This window comes from Podarcis raffonei, chromosome 10 (genome assembly GCF_027172205.1).
Source record: "Podarcis raffonei isolate rPodRaf1 chromosome 10, rPodRaf1.pri, whole genome shotgun sequence".
Lineage (NCBI taxonomy): Eukaryota > Metazoa > Chordata > Lepidosauria > Squamata > Lacertidae > Podarcis > Podarcis raffonei.
The window spans coordinates 70,479,724-70,501,607 of NC_070611.1; the positions used below are offsets into that span (position 1 = coordinate 70,479,724).

Sequence of the window (21,884 nt, forward strand, 5' to 3'; positions counted from 1 at the left end):
AGGGAGGTCCCCCTTTACCCAAGCCTTCCCTGTGCAGTAGGCTTTCACGCAGAGAGGGGAGGCGTCGGCTGGGGGTCAAGAGACTACTCTGCTGGGGAAAGTTTAAGGACCGCCCATTCTCAGATTCTGCTAGTGAGTGAGCAAGACATGGAATAGAGGCGTTCTGCATTGTAAATGTTTTGCACCAATAATAAAGCCTTTGAAAAGACCAGTGAGGGACCTTGCCTATTGCTCTCAAGCAACCACACCAATAGGCATAACACTTCAGGTTACAGACTCCACTAACCCAGAAATAGTACCTCATGTTAAGAACTTTGCTTCAGGATGAGAACAGAAATCTCATGGTGGTGGTGCAGCGGCAGCAGGAGGCCCCATTAGCTAAAGTGGTACCTCAGGTTAAGAACAGTTTCAGGTTAAGAACAGACCTCCAGAACGAATTAAGTTCTTAACCCGAGGTACCACTGTATAAGGCTTTTGCTTCACCATGGACCTTTGCCCTCTTCCTCAATAGGAATCCCAGCAACTATACAGAGCCTCTCAAACTGTGGCACTGATCCTCTACTTCTTTCCTACTGATCACCACTTCTCCCGGACGGTTTCAACATCTGCTGGTATACCATTCCCATTTTCTGTGTGTTCTTATGTATCCTGCACATTGCGGGCCTTACAGTCGCACACACAAACCTAACAAACTACTGCTTACACCTTAATTGCTTCATCTGATCCCTTTATTAGTCTGTAACACGATTTGCGTTCTGTCAGAGACACTTCTGTTTAATTTAAATAAAATGCTAACAATATTCTGCTCCTAATTTATCCCCATCTGGGCCGCTTTTGAGGCTTATAAGTAGATTGTTACGGTATTAATTATGATTTCACGGCAAGGACCGTGTTCCTCAGTAGGACTGATGGGATTGTGTCCCCCACTGTGCTTTCAAACAAGGAATCTACATTCATCTCTGTGAAGTCCCCTTCCCCCCTTCAGAAGATTTGAAATAATGGAGGGGTGATGAAGCAATCAAGCCCAATCCTATTTACCCATCCCTGCGAGTGTAATTCACGCATCACCGGGCATAGTCAATGGAAAATTACCTTGGGAGTTTAAATTTCCATTCCAAAGTTGCATTATAAAATTATTGTTTTCATGTTTCCTGATGGGCTACAGGATGTGTGTGTGCGTTTGTGCGTGTTGCCTTTGCAGACACTGTGAAATTTCTATCCACTTAGCATTTCTTCCATAGTATGTATGAGTAAAAAGTTGAAATACAGTGGTTAGAATTTCACAGTCACTGAAAATGAGCCATTTAAAAATTATATAGTCAATGTAGTTCCTACTTGGTTTTTTTTTAAATCTCTTGTCTGGATGTGAACCTTTTTTTAAAAAAGCCTTGCCTCTGAGGTCCAACCTTAAAAAAACTTTTGAATAAGTCATTTCATTAAAATACCCATGGCTTATGAGAAAATCAGTAGCTTACAATACTTGATCGTGATAAGGGCAAAGGAACTGCTGCAGGGTTTGTTTTTCATTTCTTTGGCACACTGAGAACAAGGCCAGGTTCTCACTAACATCATGTAAACTGGCAAAAAACTGTTCTGGGACTCTGTCACATCAGCCCGCAAAAGGGTGGGAGGAGACCACATATCTATATGTTCCCTGGAACCGGGGGGTGGGGGGAGAGGATGTTTCCTACACATATAAAAACTCAGTATATCAATGCAAGGCAGGATAGGGGAAGTTGGGCAATAATTATTTTTGCATGCATAGAAAATCTGTTCTTTACTTTTCTTTTTTTAAGCAGGAGCAATCTCTCCTATGCCTTTCTTCCACACAACACATTTCAAAATGGTTGACGAACAGTTTTACCAACATACCTGCTGTTTCTATGAAGGCAGTCAATATTTCCTCAAGCAACCTTCCAGGGAATGGACAACGCAGTATTCCACTACTATACTTTCCCCCAAAGGTTCATAGTTCTTTCTGTATTATATAATATATAATCCTGTCCACTGAATACAGGACAAGATTCAACAATTTTAAGTTACTAGGAAGTCATTCAAATTGCACATTCTTAGGACTGAGCCAAACTGCCTAAAGGACGTTGTGAGATCATCCACCTCGATGCTCTTGATGACTAGACAAGCAATTTAGGAGCAATAAGATGTATATTATGTTTTAGGACGGGAGACACGACCTGGATGATATGCTAAAAGCCCTTCCAGCCACACTATTCTATGGGTACAGATAGCAGTGTATTCCATAATGCACTGAACATCTCATAAACCTAATTGTCAATTGTAATTGGCCACAGGCAGATTAGAATTGCAGATCTTCTAAGAGCTGGGCTGAAGCTCTTTTCCTTGAACCACTGCATCTCTGTAGAAACCATTGGCTCTTACTAAATGTGTGCAGCTGTAGCCTGATGGTATTGAGCTTGAAAAACGTTGGAGAGAGAACAGTTAAGCATGCAGAAGCAATGTAGACTCTTAACACTTCCTCTATGGGCACCGGGATTCCTCCAATATGTGACAGTGGTTTGCAGGTAAATCGTGACTGTAGAAATACTAGGATTAAACATGGCGAAAGGGGGGGGGACTGGAACCTTGGGGAGGAGACACTCTTTTGCTGTTGAAGTGAAGTGGAGGCTTTTAGACTTTCTTCAGAGACCTGAAATAACTGGAGGCCACATTCCACAGTTCAGTGTGATCCTGACAGTGCATGTTACTAAACAACAGGTAGAATGATAGCCAAGTTTCAACTCCTATTTAAGCAAAAGATTTTTAGAATAGAGCATTGCCCTCCCCCGCCCTAGGGGAAGACAACAACTTTAGCTCCTGGTTTGTCTTTTCATTTACAGACTTCCCCCCCACTCCGAGGCATGCCCAAGCAATATGGCATAGTTTGTGTTCTCCATCTGGAGAGCTGTGAGCGCCGGCTGGTTCCAGCCATACTTTGTGCTTTCTTCCTTTTGAGCCTGTAATTAAAACAACATTGCTGAGCTTTAAATGTGTTGGTAGTAAAAGTTAGGAGGCTAAAATGTACCATTAAAGGCAAAAAAACTGTTACTTGGTATTAAAAAGAAGCACAGGCCGCTATGCTGCCACCGGAAAGCCACAGAGTAGGGTAAACCTCAATTGATGATTATTCATTTCTAAGAGATTTAAGGGTTGACTATGTTATGATGCAGGGGCAGCAGGTTAGGAGGGCCCTGAAAGGGAGTTTAAAAAAAAAAAAGCTGTGGAAAAATGTTAATAAAGCTAAATATCTAAATGACTGCAATAAATTAATGTACTGTATTTTTTGGAAGGTTGATTGTGTGCTCTGGATATGTGAGTCAAAGTGGTTTTGTGGTTGGCATTCTCAGTTTACATGTCTGAAGTGTTGCAAGTTCAAGGCTTCCTTAGTTTGGCATCTCTGATCCATCCCGTGTCATTGTCTTAGACAAGGTCCATTGAATTGCTTGCCAACCTACTATTTCTACTACTACTACTACTAATAATAATAATAATTTTCTTATTTTTACTCCATCCATCTGGCTGGGTTGTCCCAGCCCCTCTGGGCGTCTTCCAACACATGTAAAAACATAATAAAACATGAAACATTAATAGTAACAATCTGATCCAATATAAAAAGTCACAATAACTTTGAAATAAACAACTTGTATCAAACAAAGCAACATTCAGGTTTACACTTATCAACCGCAATAAAGAATTACCAATCTGTAACAATAGAAATTGGTAATTCTTTATTGCGGTTGATAAGTGTAAACTTCAATAATTATTTGCTGGTGTTTAATTTTACTGCTTACTATTACATTCCGATGGATTGCTGAATGTTGCTTTGTTTGATACAAGTTGTTCATTTCAAAGTTATTGTGACTTTTTATATTGGATCAGAATTACCAATCTGTAACAATAGAAATGCAGTGGGACGCAGGTGGCGCTGTGGGTAAAACCTCAGTGCCTAGGACTTGCCGATCGTATGGTCGGCGGTTCGAATCCCCGCGGCGGGGTGCGCTCCCGTCGTTCGGTCCCAGCGCCTGCCAACCTAGCAGTTCGAAAGCACCCTCGGGTGCAAGTAGATAAATAGGGACCGCTTACCAGCGGGAAGGTAAATGGCGTTCCGTGTGCTGCGCTGGCTCGCCAGATGCAGCTTGTCACGCTGGCCACGTGACCCGGAAGTGTCTCCGGACAGCGCTGGCTCCCGGCCTATAGAGTGAGATGAGCGCACAACCCTAGAGTCTGGCAAGACTGGCCCGTACGGGCAGGGGTACCTTTACCTTTACCTTTAACAATAGAAATAACAGCAAATTGCAATGCACAAAATACCACAAAACATACAAAACCATGTAAAAGGATCAAACTGAGAAACAAGGAATGCTCACAGAATGCTCTTCTCCCTCTGTGGAAGCTTTGCTGTGGCTTCCATCTGATGTAGATTAGCCTCAATAACTGCATTTCTTGTGCATTCTGTAGTACTATTACTCTTTACAGGGTAAGTAAGGCCACACATCACTCTTTACTCTTTCTGAACAAGGAAAGTGGTACCATGAAAGACATGCCCTTGATTCCTGCTGTTGCAGCAGAATGTTTCTTTTTTCTGAGTTATGCCGCCTCGTCAGCCACCAGAATCACTTTACATTAGGACTGGCCTTACTTAAGAAAATTCCAGTTTTGTCTCATTCATAAATGAAACCTCATGGGCATAAGGTTAGGTCAGAGGCCCTTCTGTTGCAGTTCCTGGATCATTAGTGGCAAACATGAGTGGGAGCATTCCCCAGTTACTGCAGGAGACCCACTGAGTATGGGATTTGATTGGGCCAAGACACTGCTTACCAAGCTGTGCTCTAAAGAAGATGATGCATGAGGCATGGGGAACTTGTGGCCCTGCAAATGAAGCACAACTCACACCATTCTTGACAATGACCTGTGCTGGCTAAAACTGATGGGAGTTAGTGTCCAACAACATGTGAAAATGCACATTTTCTGTATTGTAAGAACATAGCGAAAAACTGTGATGGATCAGATCAAAGGCCCATGTGGTTCCACCATTCTTTTTTTAGTGCATGTTACAGCTTTGTGCACATTCGGAACTTATTTTTTTGCTTCCTTATAATTTCTTCCATGGTTTCCTTTTAGTATGATGGACCACTGTTACTTTCCTCTAAGCAACTTGCACCTAGGTTGAAAAATTTGCAAATTCTATGACTACTGCTCCACTGCTGCTGCTTTTCTAGATTTGGCAAGAGTTCAGTCTTAAATTCAGTCTGCTTTTGAATAAACATACGAGGAGAGCCCCTCTGGTCATCATCATCAACTTTATTGGTTTAGCATGTGCTGCCTCCTAGGACAAGCAATAAAATTTGATGGTGATGCTCAACCTCCAGACTTTGCTGGATGAGAGGCCTGCTCAGCTGAAACTGTAGTGTGGGGCGCAGCTGTTTGCTTTAGATGTGTTCCCCCTCCCTCCTTAAAGCACAATATTGCTCAGTGCCATTGAGCTGCGTTGTTCTGCCAACCCAATAATGAGTCTGATCAAGGTTCAAATAGTACTTGGCTCAAGCATAGCTTAGCTTTAAAGTGAAAGATGGATTTTGGATTTGGTGAGCACATGTCTGCCGCCATCCAGCTGTTTCATGTGCCTAAACATCAGATGCAGTTCCCACATTATTATTTTGTTTATTACATTTGCATACCGCCCTTCATTCAAAGTTGCCAGAGTGGGTCACAATAGAAAAAACAAAATGAGAATACAAAATACATAATTAATAAAGATCTAAAATAAAAAGGACGGTCATGCTGTTGATGTCTTGGGCTGTATCCAGTGCTACTCCTACTTAGAAACTGATAGACCTGACAGGTTCATTAATTTCAGTGGGTCTCCTCTGAGTAGCTCTTTGACGAATACAACCATTTGGACGTATTTCTCCAGGGTGGAGTTGCAATTGGATTATATCTTGATTAAGACTGATCTTGTCGTGTAGCAGCATCGAGCAGCTGCTGCTAGCAGCATCAGATTCCGAAGTACTTACCATTTTCCTGCCTCCAGTATTAACAAATAGGACTCCAGTGCTAGACAAGAGAGAGTATCATTCTGTTTCAAATGTGAAAATGTCAAAGACTAGCATTGCTTCCAGTTTTGTGGTGCATATCAAAGTTGAATCTAACACCGTAATATAACCTTAATCTACTTCTTTAGCTCCTAGAATACCATTTTTCTTGCATTGGTACCAGATCTTCTAAAAATGTTAGAATTTCATTGATGGCTTCCAATGCAAGAAAAATGTGTAGATTTTTGATAACCGAAATATAAAAACCTGTGCTTTCCAACTTTGAAATGCAGTCCCACAAACATTTTTAAAATAATAATAGTAATAATATTTTTTTAGTCCCACAAACATTTTATCCTCATGGAAGGAGATGGTTAATTCTCTTCACTTTCCCCCCTACTATAAAGAAGTGGTCTCTAATATAGTACTCCATTTTTGTGGATTCACCTGCTCCCTTCTCTCCTTTCGTCTGTGCTCAGAGATGTAACACAGGGCTCTTTCCAGTTACGGCTTTTTATTTCACTGGAGCTCTGAGATGTGGAGAGTGCAGTCATGGCCACAGGCAAAGCTGTTGTGCTCAATTCTGACTGTAACCAGCTATGGAACAGAATTAGTCCTGGACTCCTATATTTCTCTAAAGAGAATAGCCAGACTCTGATCCAGTAGAAACCAAGTTCATAGGCAAAACAATAGCAGCATTGCGTCATCATCACAGACGGAATCCTCTGCTTGTTCTGCGTATTAGAAGAAGTAAACCAAGACAGTCAGACTGGTCAAAGGATTAGCTTCTGTGAATAATGTTGTAAATTGGATGGTGCGCTTCCTGTTTTGCAGATCAAATAAGCAGAGTGGTCGATCCCTTAAGAAATCCTTCCTGCGTCCAGGGGTATTTGTACCTCTTAAAAGAGAGGCAGCTTGCTTGAGAGCTCTACAAGCTAAGCAGTTGGCTCCTTACCTCTCTCGCCCTGACCTAGCCACTGTGATCCACGCGACGGTCACCTCCAGACTGGATTATTGTAACTCGCTCTACGTGGGGCTGCCCTTAAGACTGACCCAGAAACTCCAGCGGGTGCAGAATGCTGCAGCGAGACTCCTTACGGGGTCTTCGCTGCGAGATCACATTCACCCGGTGCTATACCAGCTGCACTGGCTCCCGGTGGAGTACAGGATCAGGTTTAAGGTGCTGGTTTTAACCTTTAAAGCCCTATACGGCCTAGGACCCTCATACCTACGGGACCGCCTCTCCTGGTATGCCCCACAGAGAAACTTACGGTCTTCAAATAAAAACATCTTGAAGGTCCCAGGCCACAGAGAAGTTAGGCTGGCCTCAACTAGAGCCAGGGCTTTTTCGGCTGTGGCTCCGACCTGGTGGAACACTCTGTCACAAGAGACAAGGGCCCTGCGGGACTTGACATCTTTCCGCAGGGCCTGCAAGACAGAGCTGTTCCGCCAGGCCTTTGGCCAGGGCACAGCCTGACTCCCTCCCTCGGCAATCTTCACGGAGCTCTGGCCCAATGGTGGCCAGTGGCTTGAATTTAATTAATTTTATAATGAATGATTTTAGAGTGTTGTTTGTGTTGTACTTTTGTATTGTTTTATTATTGTTAGCCGCCCTGAGCCTGGCTTCAGCTGGGGAGGGCGGGATATAAATAAAATTTATTATTATTATTATTATTATTATTATTATTATTATTACATCCAAGTCAGTGTGTGTCTGGTACTTGGGTGATGTGGAAAAAAGGTGCATGATGGTGCCATTGCTGGGATGTGGGTTGGGAGTGTTTACGTGAGATGCAACAGGCATCACAGTGGTATGCTACCCCTCTGGCATTTTATCCACTACTTTCTATTCATATTAATAAGCCGTTGGTTACAAAAAGCAAGCAGCGACCCTGCATTCCTCAGCCCCAGATGTGTGAGCGTGAGTTGAGAAGGGACCACAGAAGGTGTTGGAGCTCAGTTTTAGCTGTGTTGGTATGCTGGATGCAGCTTTCGTCCCTGCCCTCTGGCATTTGCCCCTCTGGAGCTTTCAGTCGACGAACACCTGATTGCATTGATTTCTGCGCTCCTGTGCTGCGCATAAGCGGCTAATCAGTCAGTTGAACGATAATGAAAGATCTTGCCATCTGTCGGCTTTATTTAATGGAGTGTCAGCACATCCCAAATAGGAAATAATTGGATTGACAGACACACAGCCAGTTATTAGACTGTTTGTTATCTGATTAGAAAAGGGGGGCATGAAGTGGGAAGGGGGAGCAGCAGGCAGGGGAGCTGGGAGCAGTAATTGAGTTGATCTGATCATGTCTGGCACTGTAGGCATGTGTGGCCCACCATAGAGATGGTTGGCAATTCAAAGTTCCCCAGCCCTTTTGAGTTGGTGCAATTTCCATTTCTTCTAAATGCATGCGTAGAGAATTTTGTTTGGACCACATTTTTCAGGAAATGACTCTAATTCACATCTCCCAAACTAATACATTGATCAGGAAATAATTATTTTATAGTTTTGACTCAAAAAGCATTATCAAAAGGTAGAAAACAAAAATCCATATTTGAGACTAAAATACAGTTACAAATTGAAATAATTAAATGTTTTGTTTTAAGTACATCTTTACATGCGGGTTTTTTTTGTACAGTTTAGTTTTAAGAAAACAACTGTAGATTAATGAGGAAACAGGACAGAACAGATTTAAAATTAAACACGTATGAAACTGACCTATCCTGGAAATAGACCATTCCAGCCATCCCTAGATGCTCAACATCTTGTTATGGTCCATTCTCATTGAACTTCCGCTGCATAATGATGGCTCTCATTTATAAAGATGATGCAATATCTGACACGTTAAAATGGAGCCCATTACTAGAACAATAAACAAACTAGGAAACAGCAAAGCAATTTCAAGAGAAAGAGAGACCCATGTTTTTGGCTGCAGCCTTTCATATGATGGGCATTAACTTCACAGTACATTGGAACTTCTCTTTCCAAAGTCAGTGGACATGACTTACAATGCATCACTCGTCTCCCTGAAGTATGTCTGTGGTGGTTGACCTTCTTTATTATCTTTTAGGTCATCTCTTCTTTTTCTTTTAATCCTTCTTTTGATACATGCATTTCTTATTTGGTTTTTCATGTTGAAGTTACTCAGCTATGTTTTGGTAGACATAGAAAAACGTATCTACAATTCACCAATCATTAGTTTTTAATAGGCATTAGGGATATGATCACATGGTTGCCAAAAAAACCAACCCCCAGCTTCCATACAACACTAATGCAGTGAAGTTGTGTAACACACAAGTGCGAGGGTAGGAATGTTTTGGGGATTGAGTAAACTCAAGGATGTGGTTGTGTCTGCCCACAGGCAAACAATTGTGCTGCTTCTAGCCTGTGGAACAGGTTCCTGTTGCACAGCAACTTTGCCAGTTTTCTCCATATTTGCCAGTTATCTACAGAAAAATCATCAGTTTGTTTGTATGCGCTAAGTTTCCTCTTAATGGCATTTACTGACAAGAATATAACTAGGGCAAAGCAAGATCTCTGAAGGATTAAAAAGCCTATGGTCTCATTTTCTTAGTTTGTCCACCATTGGTCTTGAGCCCTCCATTTGATCCTTGGTGCTGCCATCTTGAATCATACCAGTCACCCGAGGGGTGCAGTGATGGTGCAGAGGGCAATTTTATTATTATTATTTATTATTGGGGGCAGGAATTGAGTCTGTAGCAAAGGGAGGGTGGGATATCTAGGTTGGATCTTGCTAAAGTCGCAAGGCACTGATTTCTCTGTGCAGGCTCCATTACTTCTGTAATGAAGCTACCTCCAACGCTACTTTCAAAGAGTCTTAGGAGGAATGCTGCTAAAATAGAAGCCATTTGCTCTGGCACCTGGGCCGCAGCCTCTTAATGAATATTTCCTATGGTAGGAGAAGTGGACCGAAAACTAGCTTTACCACGAGCCAATTCCTTCTTTTTATGAAGTCCTTTCACGCTTCAGTGCATGTGCTTGACTTTGAAAAATCAAAGTGCTTTCAGTTTGAAGCTAGTTTGAAGAGAAGTAGTCAACTGAAACGAATTGAGCGCATGGGGAGGGGAACTGGGCCATCTGCTGGCAGTGCTGTGGGGGACATTTTTGGTAGCATTAAGCTACAGGTAAGAGGAAGCTAATAAGGCTGACATCTTCAATAGATCAGTGTGATGCGAGGACTTGGGTATGGAAGGCACTGGTTCAAACACTTATTTAGGCTTTGGAGAAAGTATTATGGTGGACCAAATCCCTTTCTGTGAGTACAGCCATTCACTTTTTCCTTTAGGATTACGGAAGTTACTTCTAAGATTGAGAGGTTCAGACCGAAATGGCTCCTCAGTGATCACTTGCACCATTGTAGCTCTTAGAAGGAGTGAGGCCCTCTCTCTTTCTATCAGCCTAGCTAGGCCAGATGCTTGACTATTCACCTTTCATGAATTTATTTAACCCTATTTTAAACCCTCTTCATGTTAAATCTGTGTCTGTGTGTATTCAGTCAAATATTTACTTGATATTGGGCGCGGCAGCCCAAGAAAGATCCATTGTATTTTAGTCCCATTAGCATCTGTGCTCTGTGTGGCATTGTGTTTTTTCTTGTAGCGTGCTTGCTGTCTTAGAAGTTGCGTGATGATGACAGTTTGTATCTTTGAAAACCTCGGTGCTCCAAAGCACTTGAGTTTAGTTGCTACTCAGTTTAGCTAGAATTGCCATCTCATGTTGCTCCCCAGGCTCCACTTTTGTTCTATGCATTACAGTTGTTTATTGTTGCTAATAATATGATAGCTCAGCACTCCCCTGGTCAAAGGGAAAGGCTGTAGTTAGAGATTTGTCTAGAAAGATGGATTAATTCTACTGCAGCGGTTGCCTTGACACATTATACTACTATGAGTGTTGGGTATAGTCTAGAGTGTTTCTTTAAAGCAACTCTTTGATACTCAGGCTCATCACTGAGCCTCTGAATATTGGCAGCTTGCATTCGACACCACAGTCTTTGAATTCCTTCTGCTGCTTCCTGGGCCTTTCTCAAAACAGCCAAGCCTTACCTTGCCACTTCCTGACCTCAGCTCCCTGACCTCAGGTCTACTCCTTATCCAGGGCACTTGAGAAAAGTACTGCTAACAAAATGTGAAATATATGTTTAATTAACAGCCAACCAACCAACCACTGGATAAAATCAGAAAACAACAGTTACAAAAAGAAAGCACAAATGAATATGGAGTGCAACAGCAATTCAATAAAACAGATGTACTCAAAATAATATGCATCCTTCTCACATAAGGAAAATCATCTTCAAGGAAGAAAATGCCCTTGAAAAATCAAAGTGCTTTCAGTTTGAAGCTAGTTTGAAGAGAAGTAGTCAAAAGTTCAAGTTGTAAACTTTTAAGTGTTAGATTTGTCTGAGCACTTGGCTCAATCCTGTCTTTCAAAGAAATCTTTTTCACACATGTGTGAGCAAGCATATTACAAAAGGAGGTGGCAGCGTATCTATAATATATATTATAAAATATAGCATTCTACCCTTTATCAATCCCTGACTCCTCTGTCCCCATTCTAACATAGATTGCAAGCATTCTGAGTTGCTTTTATGTTCTGTTCACCATCTAACACCATTGGACCCATTAAAAATTGCCAGCAGGTTTGTCTTGGACACTCAGTGGGGCAAATTATTGGATGTAGGCCATGTGGACCAGGGAGACTTGGAAAGGGGTATACCTCAGTGGTAGAGCACCCGCTTTGCATGTGGAAGGCCCCGGGTTCAAACTCTGATATCTCCAGGTAGGGCAAGGAAAGACTTCTGTCTGAAACCCTGGAGATTACTATCAGCCCATATAGACAATACTTGTATCTGAATCCCTGCTTAGCCATGAACATCTCTTAGCAGCCTTAGATAAGCTGATCTCTCCTGTCCTATCTGCCTCACAGGGTAGCTGTGGGGATACGTCTTGTGTGCTGTACCCCATGCATCTTGGATAAGAAGTTGGTTATACCCATCATGGCTGGATGGTGGAGTAGCAGTCACCTCTGGTCTGGCCTGATTACATATGTTGTATGAATGTTATGAGCCCCAAGGGGATTTCTTGGCAGGATTAATCAGAGTGGGAAGAGGAATGGGATGGGAGCACTGAGACTGTTGGCAGGGAGCATCTGAGTAGTTCCACTAGACAACTTCCTTGTCCTGTTGGTGGCAGATGTCCCAGCATGGGAGGGAAAGCCGAGTAAGCCAGCCCCATCCCACCTCCTGGGAGTGAGGTTGTCCCAGCAACTGGGGGGGGGGGTTGTGTGTGTGAGCTTGGGTCACTCAGTGAGTCGGCTGGGCAGACTCTGACCCTGTCTCCAAGGTCATCCCATTGGATGTGGTGGCATACGCAAACCCAGCCTATTCACGAAGTGCCCTCTTGCTTGCTCAGCCCCATCACTTGGGAGGAGAACCATGCTTCAAAGGGGTGTGCCAGGTGTTGGGACAATGTCTTGGTTTGTGCCAAGGCCTGTAGCTTAGAGCTCTACTTTGAACTTCTGAACTGTGTAACCAGAATCTATATATGTTTAAACCATGCGGTGGAATTTGTGGGAAGAGTTGAGCTGAAAGTCCCAGTACTGCATCTGAGGGAGGGAGCCAAGAGAGTGATCCACATGGATGCCGGCTCATCCACAACAGCCCAAAATGGGTTACAAGCATACATGGTCAACCTTCAAGCAAGGTGTTGAATTCAGAGAATTGTTGGTTTCTTTTCAGCGTTAAGACTTTGTGGTAGGAAAAGCTGGAGGCTGAATAGAATGAGAACTGCTAAGGAGGAGGGGGAGATTTGGGAGCACACAGTGCAGACAGAATGGTTTATCTTTCCATACACCGAAGTATTTGTCACCAGCTTGTTCTTAAAAGCAATATCTGTTCTGCAATAAGTGATAATACTGTAGCCCAATTCCCTAGTGTCTAGTTTCCCTCTTCAAATGCTGTGCATTTCTCCTTTTAGTACCTCCTCAATGACTGTGTCTTCAGTAGCAAATGATCTCTGGCGCATCCAGTAAGGTGGATGCTTTATGTTCATTATATGCATTAAGCTGCCTGCATGTTTAATCGTCGGCATCCTCTGACACTTTCAGAGCTTCAGTAAGAGATCTTTTCTGCAAAGAAAGGGAGGGAGGCTGCAGGAGGTGGTGTAGGAATGCGATGAGAAAGAAGCTTTCATCAACTTAGTTTTGCCAAATGCAGCTTTGTCCACTTGAAATGGCTGCTGTATTTTTGGAAGAGAAAAAGAGCAATATTCTACACATTCTACACAAAGGGGACCATTAGCACTTTGGCACTTCTTGGATTGGACGTAGCCATTATAAAATGCTTAGATCAATGTTGGACTCAGCTGCAGCCATTCAAGGGCCATGAGTTGACAGAATATTTTAAAGACATGCCAAGGACTATCGTGTTTCCATAAAAAGCAGAACTCCTTGATATTCTGGGTTTGTAAATCCACTTAATCATGATCATGAAAGGAGCATTATCCTGAAGTTAACACTTTTACTTCTATCTGCACAACCAAGGAACTCCAGAGTGTTTCATCCCACACACGTTGAAGGATATGTGGGCAGTAGCGAAGGCAGCCAGGAGGGAACAACCCACACTGGGCTGGGGTCTGTAGAGCAGCAGTGTTTTATGTTGGCTTATGGTCAGCACAAATTGGCGGCTGCCCTAAAAAAAGCTTGACGACTTTGATTTCCTCAGGAAAGCTCAAGAACTTTGGTCCACCCAAGGTGCCAGCAGGGGTTGCTACACTAGGGAATGTTAAATGCTATCTGCCATAGATAATAGTTATAGTCTTGTTCACAGCACCATATAGGTAAAGGGTGTCTCTTGGGTTTGTAAGCAGTTCAAAAGCTGAAGTTATGTTCAAGGTTTTTTATTCCCTTTGGTTCTTTTCGTAGAAGTGTTAGCTTTCAGTAGGAAGATCTCCTAGGCTCATTCAGCCATCCAGAGGATGACTTCTGAAAATATTTATGTGGCTGTCCCTGCTTCAGAATGGTGTCAAATTCTACCCCTTGCTAAAAGCAGTCTCATAACACAAAGCCACCGAAACAGTGTACTAGATAAAAGCAAAACAAAATGCAAGTTCTTGAAAGAAAAGCAATCATGACCAGGAAGGAGGAACGGTGTGGTCTCAGGCGGACACAGTAAACTAGGTTGGCTTACAGTATGGTTACCAGATTTTTTTTCAATGAATCTGGGACACTTTTTTTTTTTTAAAGCTGAGTAGCAACGGGGAGCCAGTGGTGGGGATGGTGAGGCAAAATACCCTGGGCCCAAGCCCTTCTTTTGCACCCTGTGAAACATAAATGCGAACAGTTTTTTAAAAACTGGGCAACGGCCACCCTCCCGCAACTCCCGAGCCTCCCCCGATCAGTCAAAACAAAGGGGGCAGGAGATCTGTACTGCCGGACATCCCTGGTTCTCCTTTGGCGGCGGTGGTGGCAGTCAGCAGTTGGCTTTGGCTGGCTTCAGGAGCTGCTTGCTGCCATGGTGCCCACCAGTTTGCCTCCCAGAAGTCCCTATATGATGTGTCTTGTGCGCAGCACATCATATGGGGACTTCCGGTGAGGAAAAATGGCGGGCGTCATGGCAGCAAGCAGCTCCTGAAGCCAGCCAGAGCCAACTGTGCTACCAGGCTGGCTCTGGGCTGCTGAGGCTGCCACTGCTACGTTTCCCAGGGACAGATTTGCAAATCTGGGGACATTCTGGGGACGGAATTTATCCAGGGACAGATTTGCAAATCTGGGGACTGTCCTCGGGAACCGGGGACATCTGGTAACCCTAGCTTACAGCCCAGAGTAGCCTGCTCTGGTGATGGAGAACAGGTCATTTTTCACATAAGCTTGTCTGAGGTCATTGCAGAATTTCTGATAACTATCCCAAAGGACTACAAGGCTTGCTGGAACAAACTTTGAACATCACTGGCCTCATAAAACCAAGTTGTATGATCAGGTTGGCAGCTACATCAAACTACTGGTGCTGGGATAGAAGAGGAATTAATAGATCATAGAATCATAAAATTGTAGAGTTGGAAGGGACCCCAAAGGTCCTCTAGTCCAACCCCTGCGATGCAGGAATATCAGCTAAAGCATCCATGACAAATGATCATCCAACCTCTACTTAAAAACCTCCAAGGAAGGAGAGTCCACCATCTCTCATGGGAGACCATTCCACTGTGGAACAGCTCTTACTGTCAGAAAGTTCTTCCTGATGTTGAGTCAGAATCTCCTTCCTTGTAACTTGAATCCATTGGTTTGAGTCCTACCCTCCAGATCAGGAGAAAACAAGATTGTTTCCTCTTCCATGTGACAGTCCTTGAGATATTTGAAGATGGCTATCATATTTTCTTTATTATTGCCATATTCTTTTACAATAATTTAGCAAAACTGCGTTTTTAAACATCTCTTGACTATGAAGTGTTGCAGCAGAAAAAGCAAAAGACTGACATAATTTGCAAAAGATGCAAAAGTCATCCGTTTTCTTAATAAATCCGTATTACAGGCTAGCTGAGGCAATAAAGTTGGGAGTTAAAATTAAGTTTTCGGAAACAAGTTGTTACATGAATAACAATAAAAATACAATGACTTGCCGTGGGGGGTGGGGAAGCAGGAGAAGAGAGACACCTGATTTTACCTAAAGTGCTTTTCTGTCTAGAGGGACTGCTTAATTGTAGTCACAAATCACCTTGAATGCTTTCCTAGAAAGATAAAACAAGTTAAATTTGTATATCACTCGGCAAGCGCTTGCCTCTGAATTGGATATGAGATGGAGATTTCAGCTTTTCCTCCTGCATTTTTAGGGCTTCCTCCCAGACCCTGTTCTTCTCTTCAGGCATTTCATAGCAGTATGAGAACAGGCAAGAGATTCCCCCCTTCCCGCATTCAGCTTCATTAAGTTTTTGGACCCTGCCCCCCCCCAGCTCCCCTCATCAACTGGGGCCATGGTCTAGCAACCCAGAAATGTTCCTTGCTTTGCATTTTGATTTGAAGAAATCTCCTTAGCATTTTACAAGAATAAGCACTGCAGTTGTTATGTTAAATAAGTGTAATTACCATGCGTTAAGGGAATTTTCCATCCTTGACTTGCCATATGACTTGCTCTCTCACACTGAGAAAATACACCCCACAGGGCTTTTTACCTTTATGGGGTTTTCCTCCGTTTTCCTCTGCCGGTGCGAGATAGTTTCATTTGGGACCGCTGAGAGCAGAGTTTGATTCCCTTGGAAATTTACATCTGGATGGTTCTTTTCTTGATGAAATGGTTTAAGAAAAATTTCCCGCATGGACCTGGATGTCATGTTGGACCCACTCAGCCATATGCAGGATGTCAGCCACAAATTGCGGCTGCTAAGTAATTGAAAGGGACTTCAGCTTTGTCATCTTCTTCCTTCCAGGCAGTGATGGGCTGTTCTGATGCACTGGCTGTCCTCTGGATGCCCCAATAATGCAACTATTACACCACTGCTTGCCCCAAGCCAGTGTATCCAAGGAGTAATCCCATAAACCCTCTCTGTCCGATGATGCCATTTTAGGTAAAGGTAAAGGACCCCTGGACAGTTAAGACCAGTCAAAGGCAACTATGGGGTTGCAGCATTCATCTCGCTTTCAGGCCGAGGGAGCTGATATTTGTCCACAGACAGCTTTCCAGATCATGTGGCCAGCATGACTAAACCGCTTCTGGCGCAATGGAACACCGTGACAGAAGCCAGAGTGCACAGAAACGCCATTTACCTTCCCGCCGCAGCAGTACCTATTTATCTACTTGCACTGGCATGCTTTCAAACTGCTAGGTTGGCAGGAGTTGGGACAGAGCAACGGGAGCTTACCCCGTTGCGGGGATTCGAACCACCAGCCTTCTAATTGGCAAGGCCTAAGAGGCTCAGTGGTTTAGACTGCAGCACCACCCACATCCCTGATACCATTTTAGGCTCGGACTACACAATGTAAAATTGTATGGGGTGTTAGCGGAGGGGTAGTACCTCTGGTGGGGGTCATGTCATGCTCCTTCTGGAGTAGTTTGTCCACCTTTGGTCCCCACCCTGCACTCAGCTCTCACCCATGGCTCCTAAAAACTGTCATCATGCGACAGCAGCCACAACCTGGCAAATGCATCTGTCCCCTGGGCTGGTGGTTCCCCAGCCCTGTTTTAATGGGAGCTGTACAAATGATAAGCTTTTTAAGATAAACGGACTTCTATCAATTCTAGTAGGAGCGTGTTTCTGAAAGATAAGGCAAGGATTCACCTCTTGTTCCATAAAACGTCTGGAAACCCCTACCTGAAATCCAGTTCCATTTGACTTGGCAAACATAGTGAGTTCCCCCTGCTTTAATGTGTTTCAGATTTATTCAAGAGATTGAGCACGCTTTGGGACTCAGCCCAACTAAGCAGTGCCCACTCCGGGAATTCCTCACCATGTACATCAAGAACATCTTTCTTAGCCAAGTCCTGGGAGAAATCAACAAGGAAATCGAAGGAGTCACCAAGATAACTGAGCCACTGAAGATACTGGCCAGCGCAGACACCATGAAGTTGCTGGGCGTGCAGAGGCCTCTGTTGCAGGTAAGAAAGCTGCATCATTTCAGAAAGGGGCCTCCCCGCGAAGGCACTGGTGAAGCTTCAATGCTCGATGTTCCCATGCTTGTTTAGAATAAGTTGCAATTCCGATATGCCCTTGAGAAGCCTTCCTTCCAGATTCATCATACATGGTAGAATGTAAGCATTTTTGACAGAGGCATCATGATAGCGGATAGCCCAGTAAAACTCATTCTGAAGGCTGCCTGCACAGCTGCTTCTGCCATAATGAGTTGCTTATGATAATGAGGCCATTCCTGGGATTGGCCTTCTCTCTCGCTTCTGGGGGAGATCACTTGTGGCTCTCCCAAGAAAATGTCATTACCAGCCGCGATGGCATACTGTTCTCATCTTGTCAAATTACTGTACATTAATCAGATGGATGTTGGTGACGAGAGATGTTCAAATGGCCACGGAGAGCTGCCAAGCGAGTTTTGTTGTTTAGTGCCATAAACAAATGAGTTTTCTTTCAGGTCCATTTGCAGCCATAATCAGAAACTATTAGGCTGCAGTCGTAGCCGATCAATTGTGCATTCCATGCTTCTCAAGGGTGAACGTGACCTTTGAGACACGAGTGAAAATTCTGATCAATAGATAATACTTTGCGCAATGTAGTGATTTTCAGTCTCATCTGAAGTGCTTTTTTATATATTTGCACCCCCATATATATATATATATGTGTGTGTGTGTGTGTGTGTGTAAGCGTAAATTATTAGTGGCTAAACTGAGACACCAAGAGGTTGTTTAAGACTAGGGGTAACCTGGATGCAATCACAGGCATAGTTTGAGGTTAACCCACAGTTAAGGGCAAGTGGAGAAATGCAAATTGATTTGGGGTGTTTATGCCTTCATTTCCCCCCATTGATCCCAGTTTGAATACCCACAGCAAATAATTGCACTATCAGTGTAAAAATAGCACATTTAAAACAAACCATGTTCACTGGTTGTTGCTAATTTACAAATACAGTTTCGTTCTTTGTATTCCATCTACAATTATTTGGTCAACTTAGGTAGCTGTTTTTTTTTTAAAAAAGTTGTGTGCTTTCTTTGGCACCTTGTTGTTAAACCAAGATAGATAATTTACAAGTACATTCAATAGGGAGCATGCAGAACATAGTACAGGTGTGTTAATGAGTCCTGCAAAATCTTTCTAAACCTTTCTGCTGGCTCCCTACAGAATAAGAGCTAACCCAAGGAGGGGAAAATACCTTCCTCATGAAACTGTGCAAGAAAGGAAAGGCATGTTTCTGTTTAGTTGTGACTTGGACTGAATCTGGACTGCCTGGACATACTGATGGATTGTGTGTGGGCTTAAATATTGAGACTCAATCCAGACAAGACAGAAGGGCAGTAGGCAAGCCTGTTCTGGATGAAAAAGAAGCACTAGGTTCACTCATAACCTGAAGGGTATTTTGGATCCAGCATTACTCCTGGAGGGCCAAGTGGCTGCATTGGCTGGTACTCCAGCTATAACCCTTTGTGGAGGAGAAGGGGGAGGATCTGGCCCCAGTGATTCATGCCTGAATCATATCTTCCTTTAGGTTATTGCAGTGTGCTCTGTGTAGGGCTGCCCTTGAAGAGTGTCCAGAAATCTCGGCTAGTGCAAAATGCGGCAGCCAGACTGTGACTGGTGTGCACTTTAGGGACCAAATGGACAATATCAATTACCCTGCCTTTCAGTCTGAGCACAACTGAAGATGCTTGTTCTGTTCTATAAATCCCTAAAAGATTTGGGGCCAGGATAACTGGAAGCGACTTTCAAGAAGAGGCCGGACTTGGTCACTGTTACTTTCTACAGTGTTTGTTCTCCTGCTTACAGCCTTAATTTTGGACCCAGGGCAAGCAAACCTTGGGGGTGCATGTGCAGTTTCACAGAAGTGTTTTCCAGTGTTCTGGACATATTACCCCGTGCAACTTGGATAGAACAAAATATGGCATTTCCCCTGTCCAGTGACCTGGTCCCAGAGTTAGAGGCTGCAGGGGCAAGCAGATGGAGAACTGGGTCTAGGTCAGGTTCCAGAGATTCCTGGATATGCCAGGGGTTGGGCTAGATGACTTTCAGGGTCTCTTCCAACTCTACAATTCTATGTTTCTATGATCCTTTAAGTAGAAAGAAGGCCTTCTGCACACAGCATTGCAGCTGTTGTTGTTGCATCATTGCAACTGTTTTGGAGTGTTATTTATCAAACATTTACTGTAGATAGAGCAGTAAAACCAAAAAACATTCTCACAATCTGGTACTGACACACACAGATGTGCATGTGCAAGCTCACACACAGATATTCGCATACAAATATGCTTTTCCATCGGCACATCTTGACATTTGGTTTATACCCAGCTTTTCAGCTGACCTGGCCTCAGACACACACTGTGTGATGGATTATTTTAATTAGCCCAACGGCATGGACAAGCTTGCCTTCACAAGGCAAATATTGTGCTCATAAATCTTCATTTTTACCCCTTCGACCATATCTGTGTAGCTGCTCTCATCCCCTTGTCCACATCCAGGAGCCGTTTTGCTGGGAACTGCTTAGATTTGATTAAAGGTGTTTCTTGGTTCAGACCAAGGCTGAAATTCTGAGAATGAATGAGCTGCCTTAACCACATTGGAACGGATGCCCAACTAAGTCATTATCCTGCCTCAACCAGTGTTTGGTATTGGGTGCCAAAGGGAAATATTAGTAATCTGTATCCATCAGCTCTAGATTTCAAAACTCTGAGGTTTAACCTTTCACCAGCAGGTATTGATATTTCTGCCCTCAATTTCTTGATCTGAACCCCATAGCCACAACGTCCTCCCATCGGTTCTAATGACCAGTGGTGCATCCAGTTGTAGGAGTATCCTGCTGGTTAGTGAAGGCAATAATTAATCAGTGCTGTGCTTTGTTGTTGGTAGATGTGAATTTAGATCTCATCTGAAATTCTTAGAGGGTGATGGGAAATACAGAACAGATGTCTTCCATGGTAGACTGGGAACCAGTTAGAGGAGGGTACCCACAAATCAAGAGTCCTCTTCCACACCACCACCCTTGGTCTTTCTTCATTTGTTCTCTTTCCCAGTGTGGTGTAGTGGTTAAGAGCGGTAGTTCCGGGTTGGCGCCATTGCTTAATGGCGGATTCCCTCCGAGCTCCGGAGGGAATCGGCTCCGTAGCGTCTGGGTCTGGCCGCTGCGGCGAAGCGGGGACCCTTAAAATCACAGGCGCGGATGCCTGTGAACACAGAGACTCGGCGGGCACCATTTGCGCCCCCCCAATCCGCGACGGAGCCTTTTTAAAGGCTTCGGAACGGAGGCAGGGTGAGGCGTGGTGCTGAGAGTACTCCCTCGCCTACGGAGTGAAGCCGCAAGCCATTGACAGAGAGCGCCAACTTCTTCTAAGATCGATCGGACTCTAAAACATCAACCCGTGAGTAATACGGAGATTGGAACTTTAAAAAAATTTTCATTTTGGATTTGGAACGAGCGGGAAGGGGCTAAAAAGGAAGTCCACCCCCCCTCTTTGTAAACAATTTAAAGCAAAGGACTGGGCAGCTAAGGTCGAGAGAATCTGTTTCTTGTTTTTTTTTAACAAAAGATCCTGACCTCACGGTTTTGACATTATAAGAAGATATTCTGGAGGATAAAAAGAATTTTGGGAGCTGAAATTACACCCCCCCCCTAGACCCGGGAACGTCCTATGAGAAAGCCTGTTGCATGGAAGATTTTGACAGCTGTCAAGTGAGCTGCTAGTCAGCTAGTTGTCAGCTGGAAAAAGAGAACATTGTTTCTGCTGTTTTTGCTGGTTTATTCGATATAACTTGTTGAAAATAAGGAGGGCTGATACAAAATAACTGGACTTTTGGTTTTGAGCTGAAAGGAATATCAAGGAATTAAAATCCCCCTAGAGGGGTAACAAGGATACTACATTACAAAAATGGCTGGAGTGTGTAAAATCCAAGCAGAATTGGACAGAGCACTTGTTCTCTTGGGAAACTTACAGGATGAATACGATGCTTTGTCTACAGAGGTATCGCTACTACACTGGACAGTAAACAACAGTTTGGAGCCTGATAAGGACTTGAAACAGGAAGCCTATTCAACTGAACAAATAAATGAAACTGAAAGCGTAGATACGATGGAGCAATATGTTGTTTTTGAAGAAAATGAAGGAGGAGCTGGAGGTTTGCAGGAGTCAAAGGAGAGCTACAATATGAGACCTGACATGATGATAAAAAAGGACAATAAAAATTGGA

General features: G+C 43.6%; 1 protein-coding gene across 1 annotated transcript in view; it reads left to right on the forward strand.

Moving 5' to 3' along the window:
• Positions 1 to 21,884, forward strand: part of EXOC4 (exocyst complex component 4) — a 356,086-nt gene that overhangs the window by 256,334 nt on the left and 77,868 nt on the right. Inside the window, exon 11 of the mRNA XM_053405737.1 lies at positions 17,422 to 17,641. Coding sequence (XP_053261712.1) covers positions 17,422 to 17,641 — 220 coding nt within the window. The remainder of the gene's footprint in view (positions 1 to 17,421; positions 17,642 to 21,884) is intronic.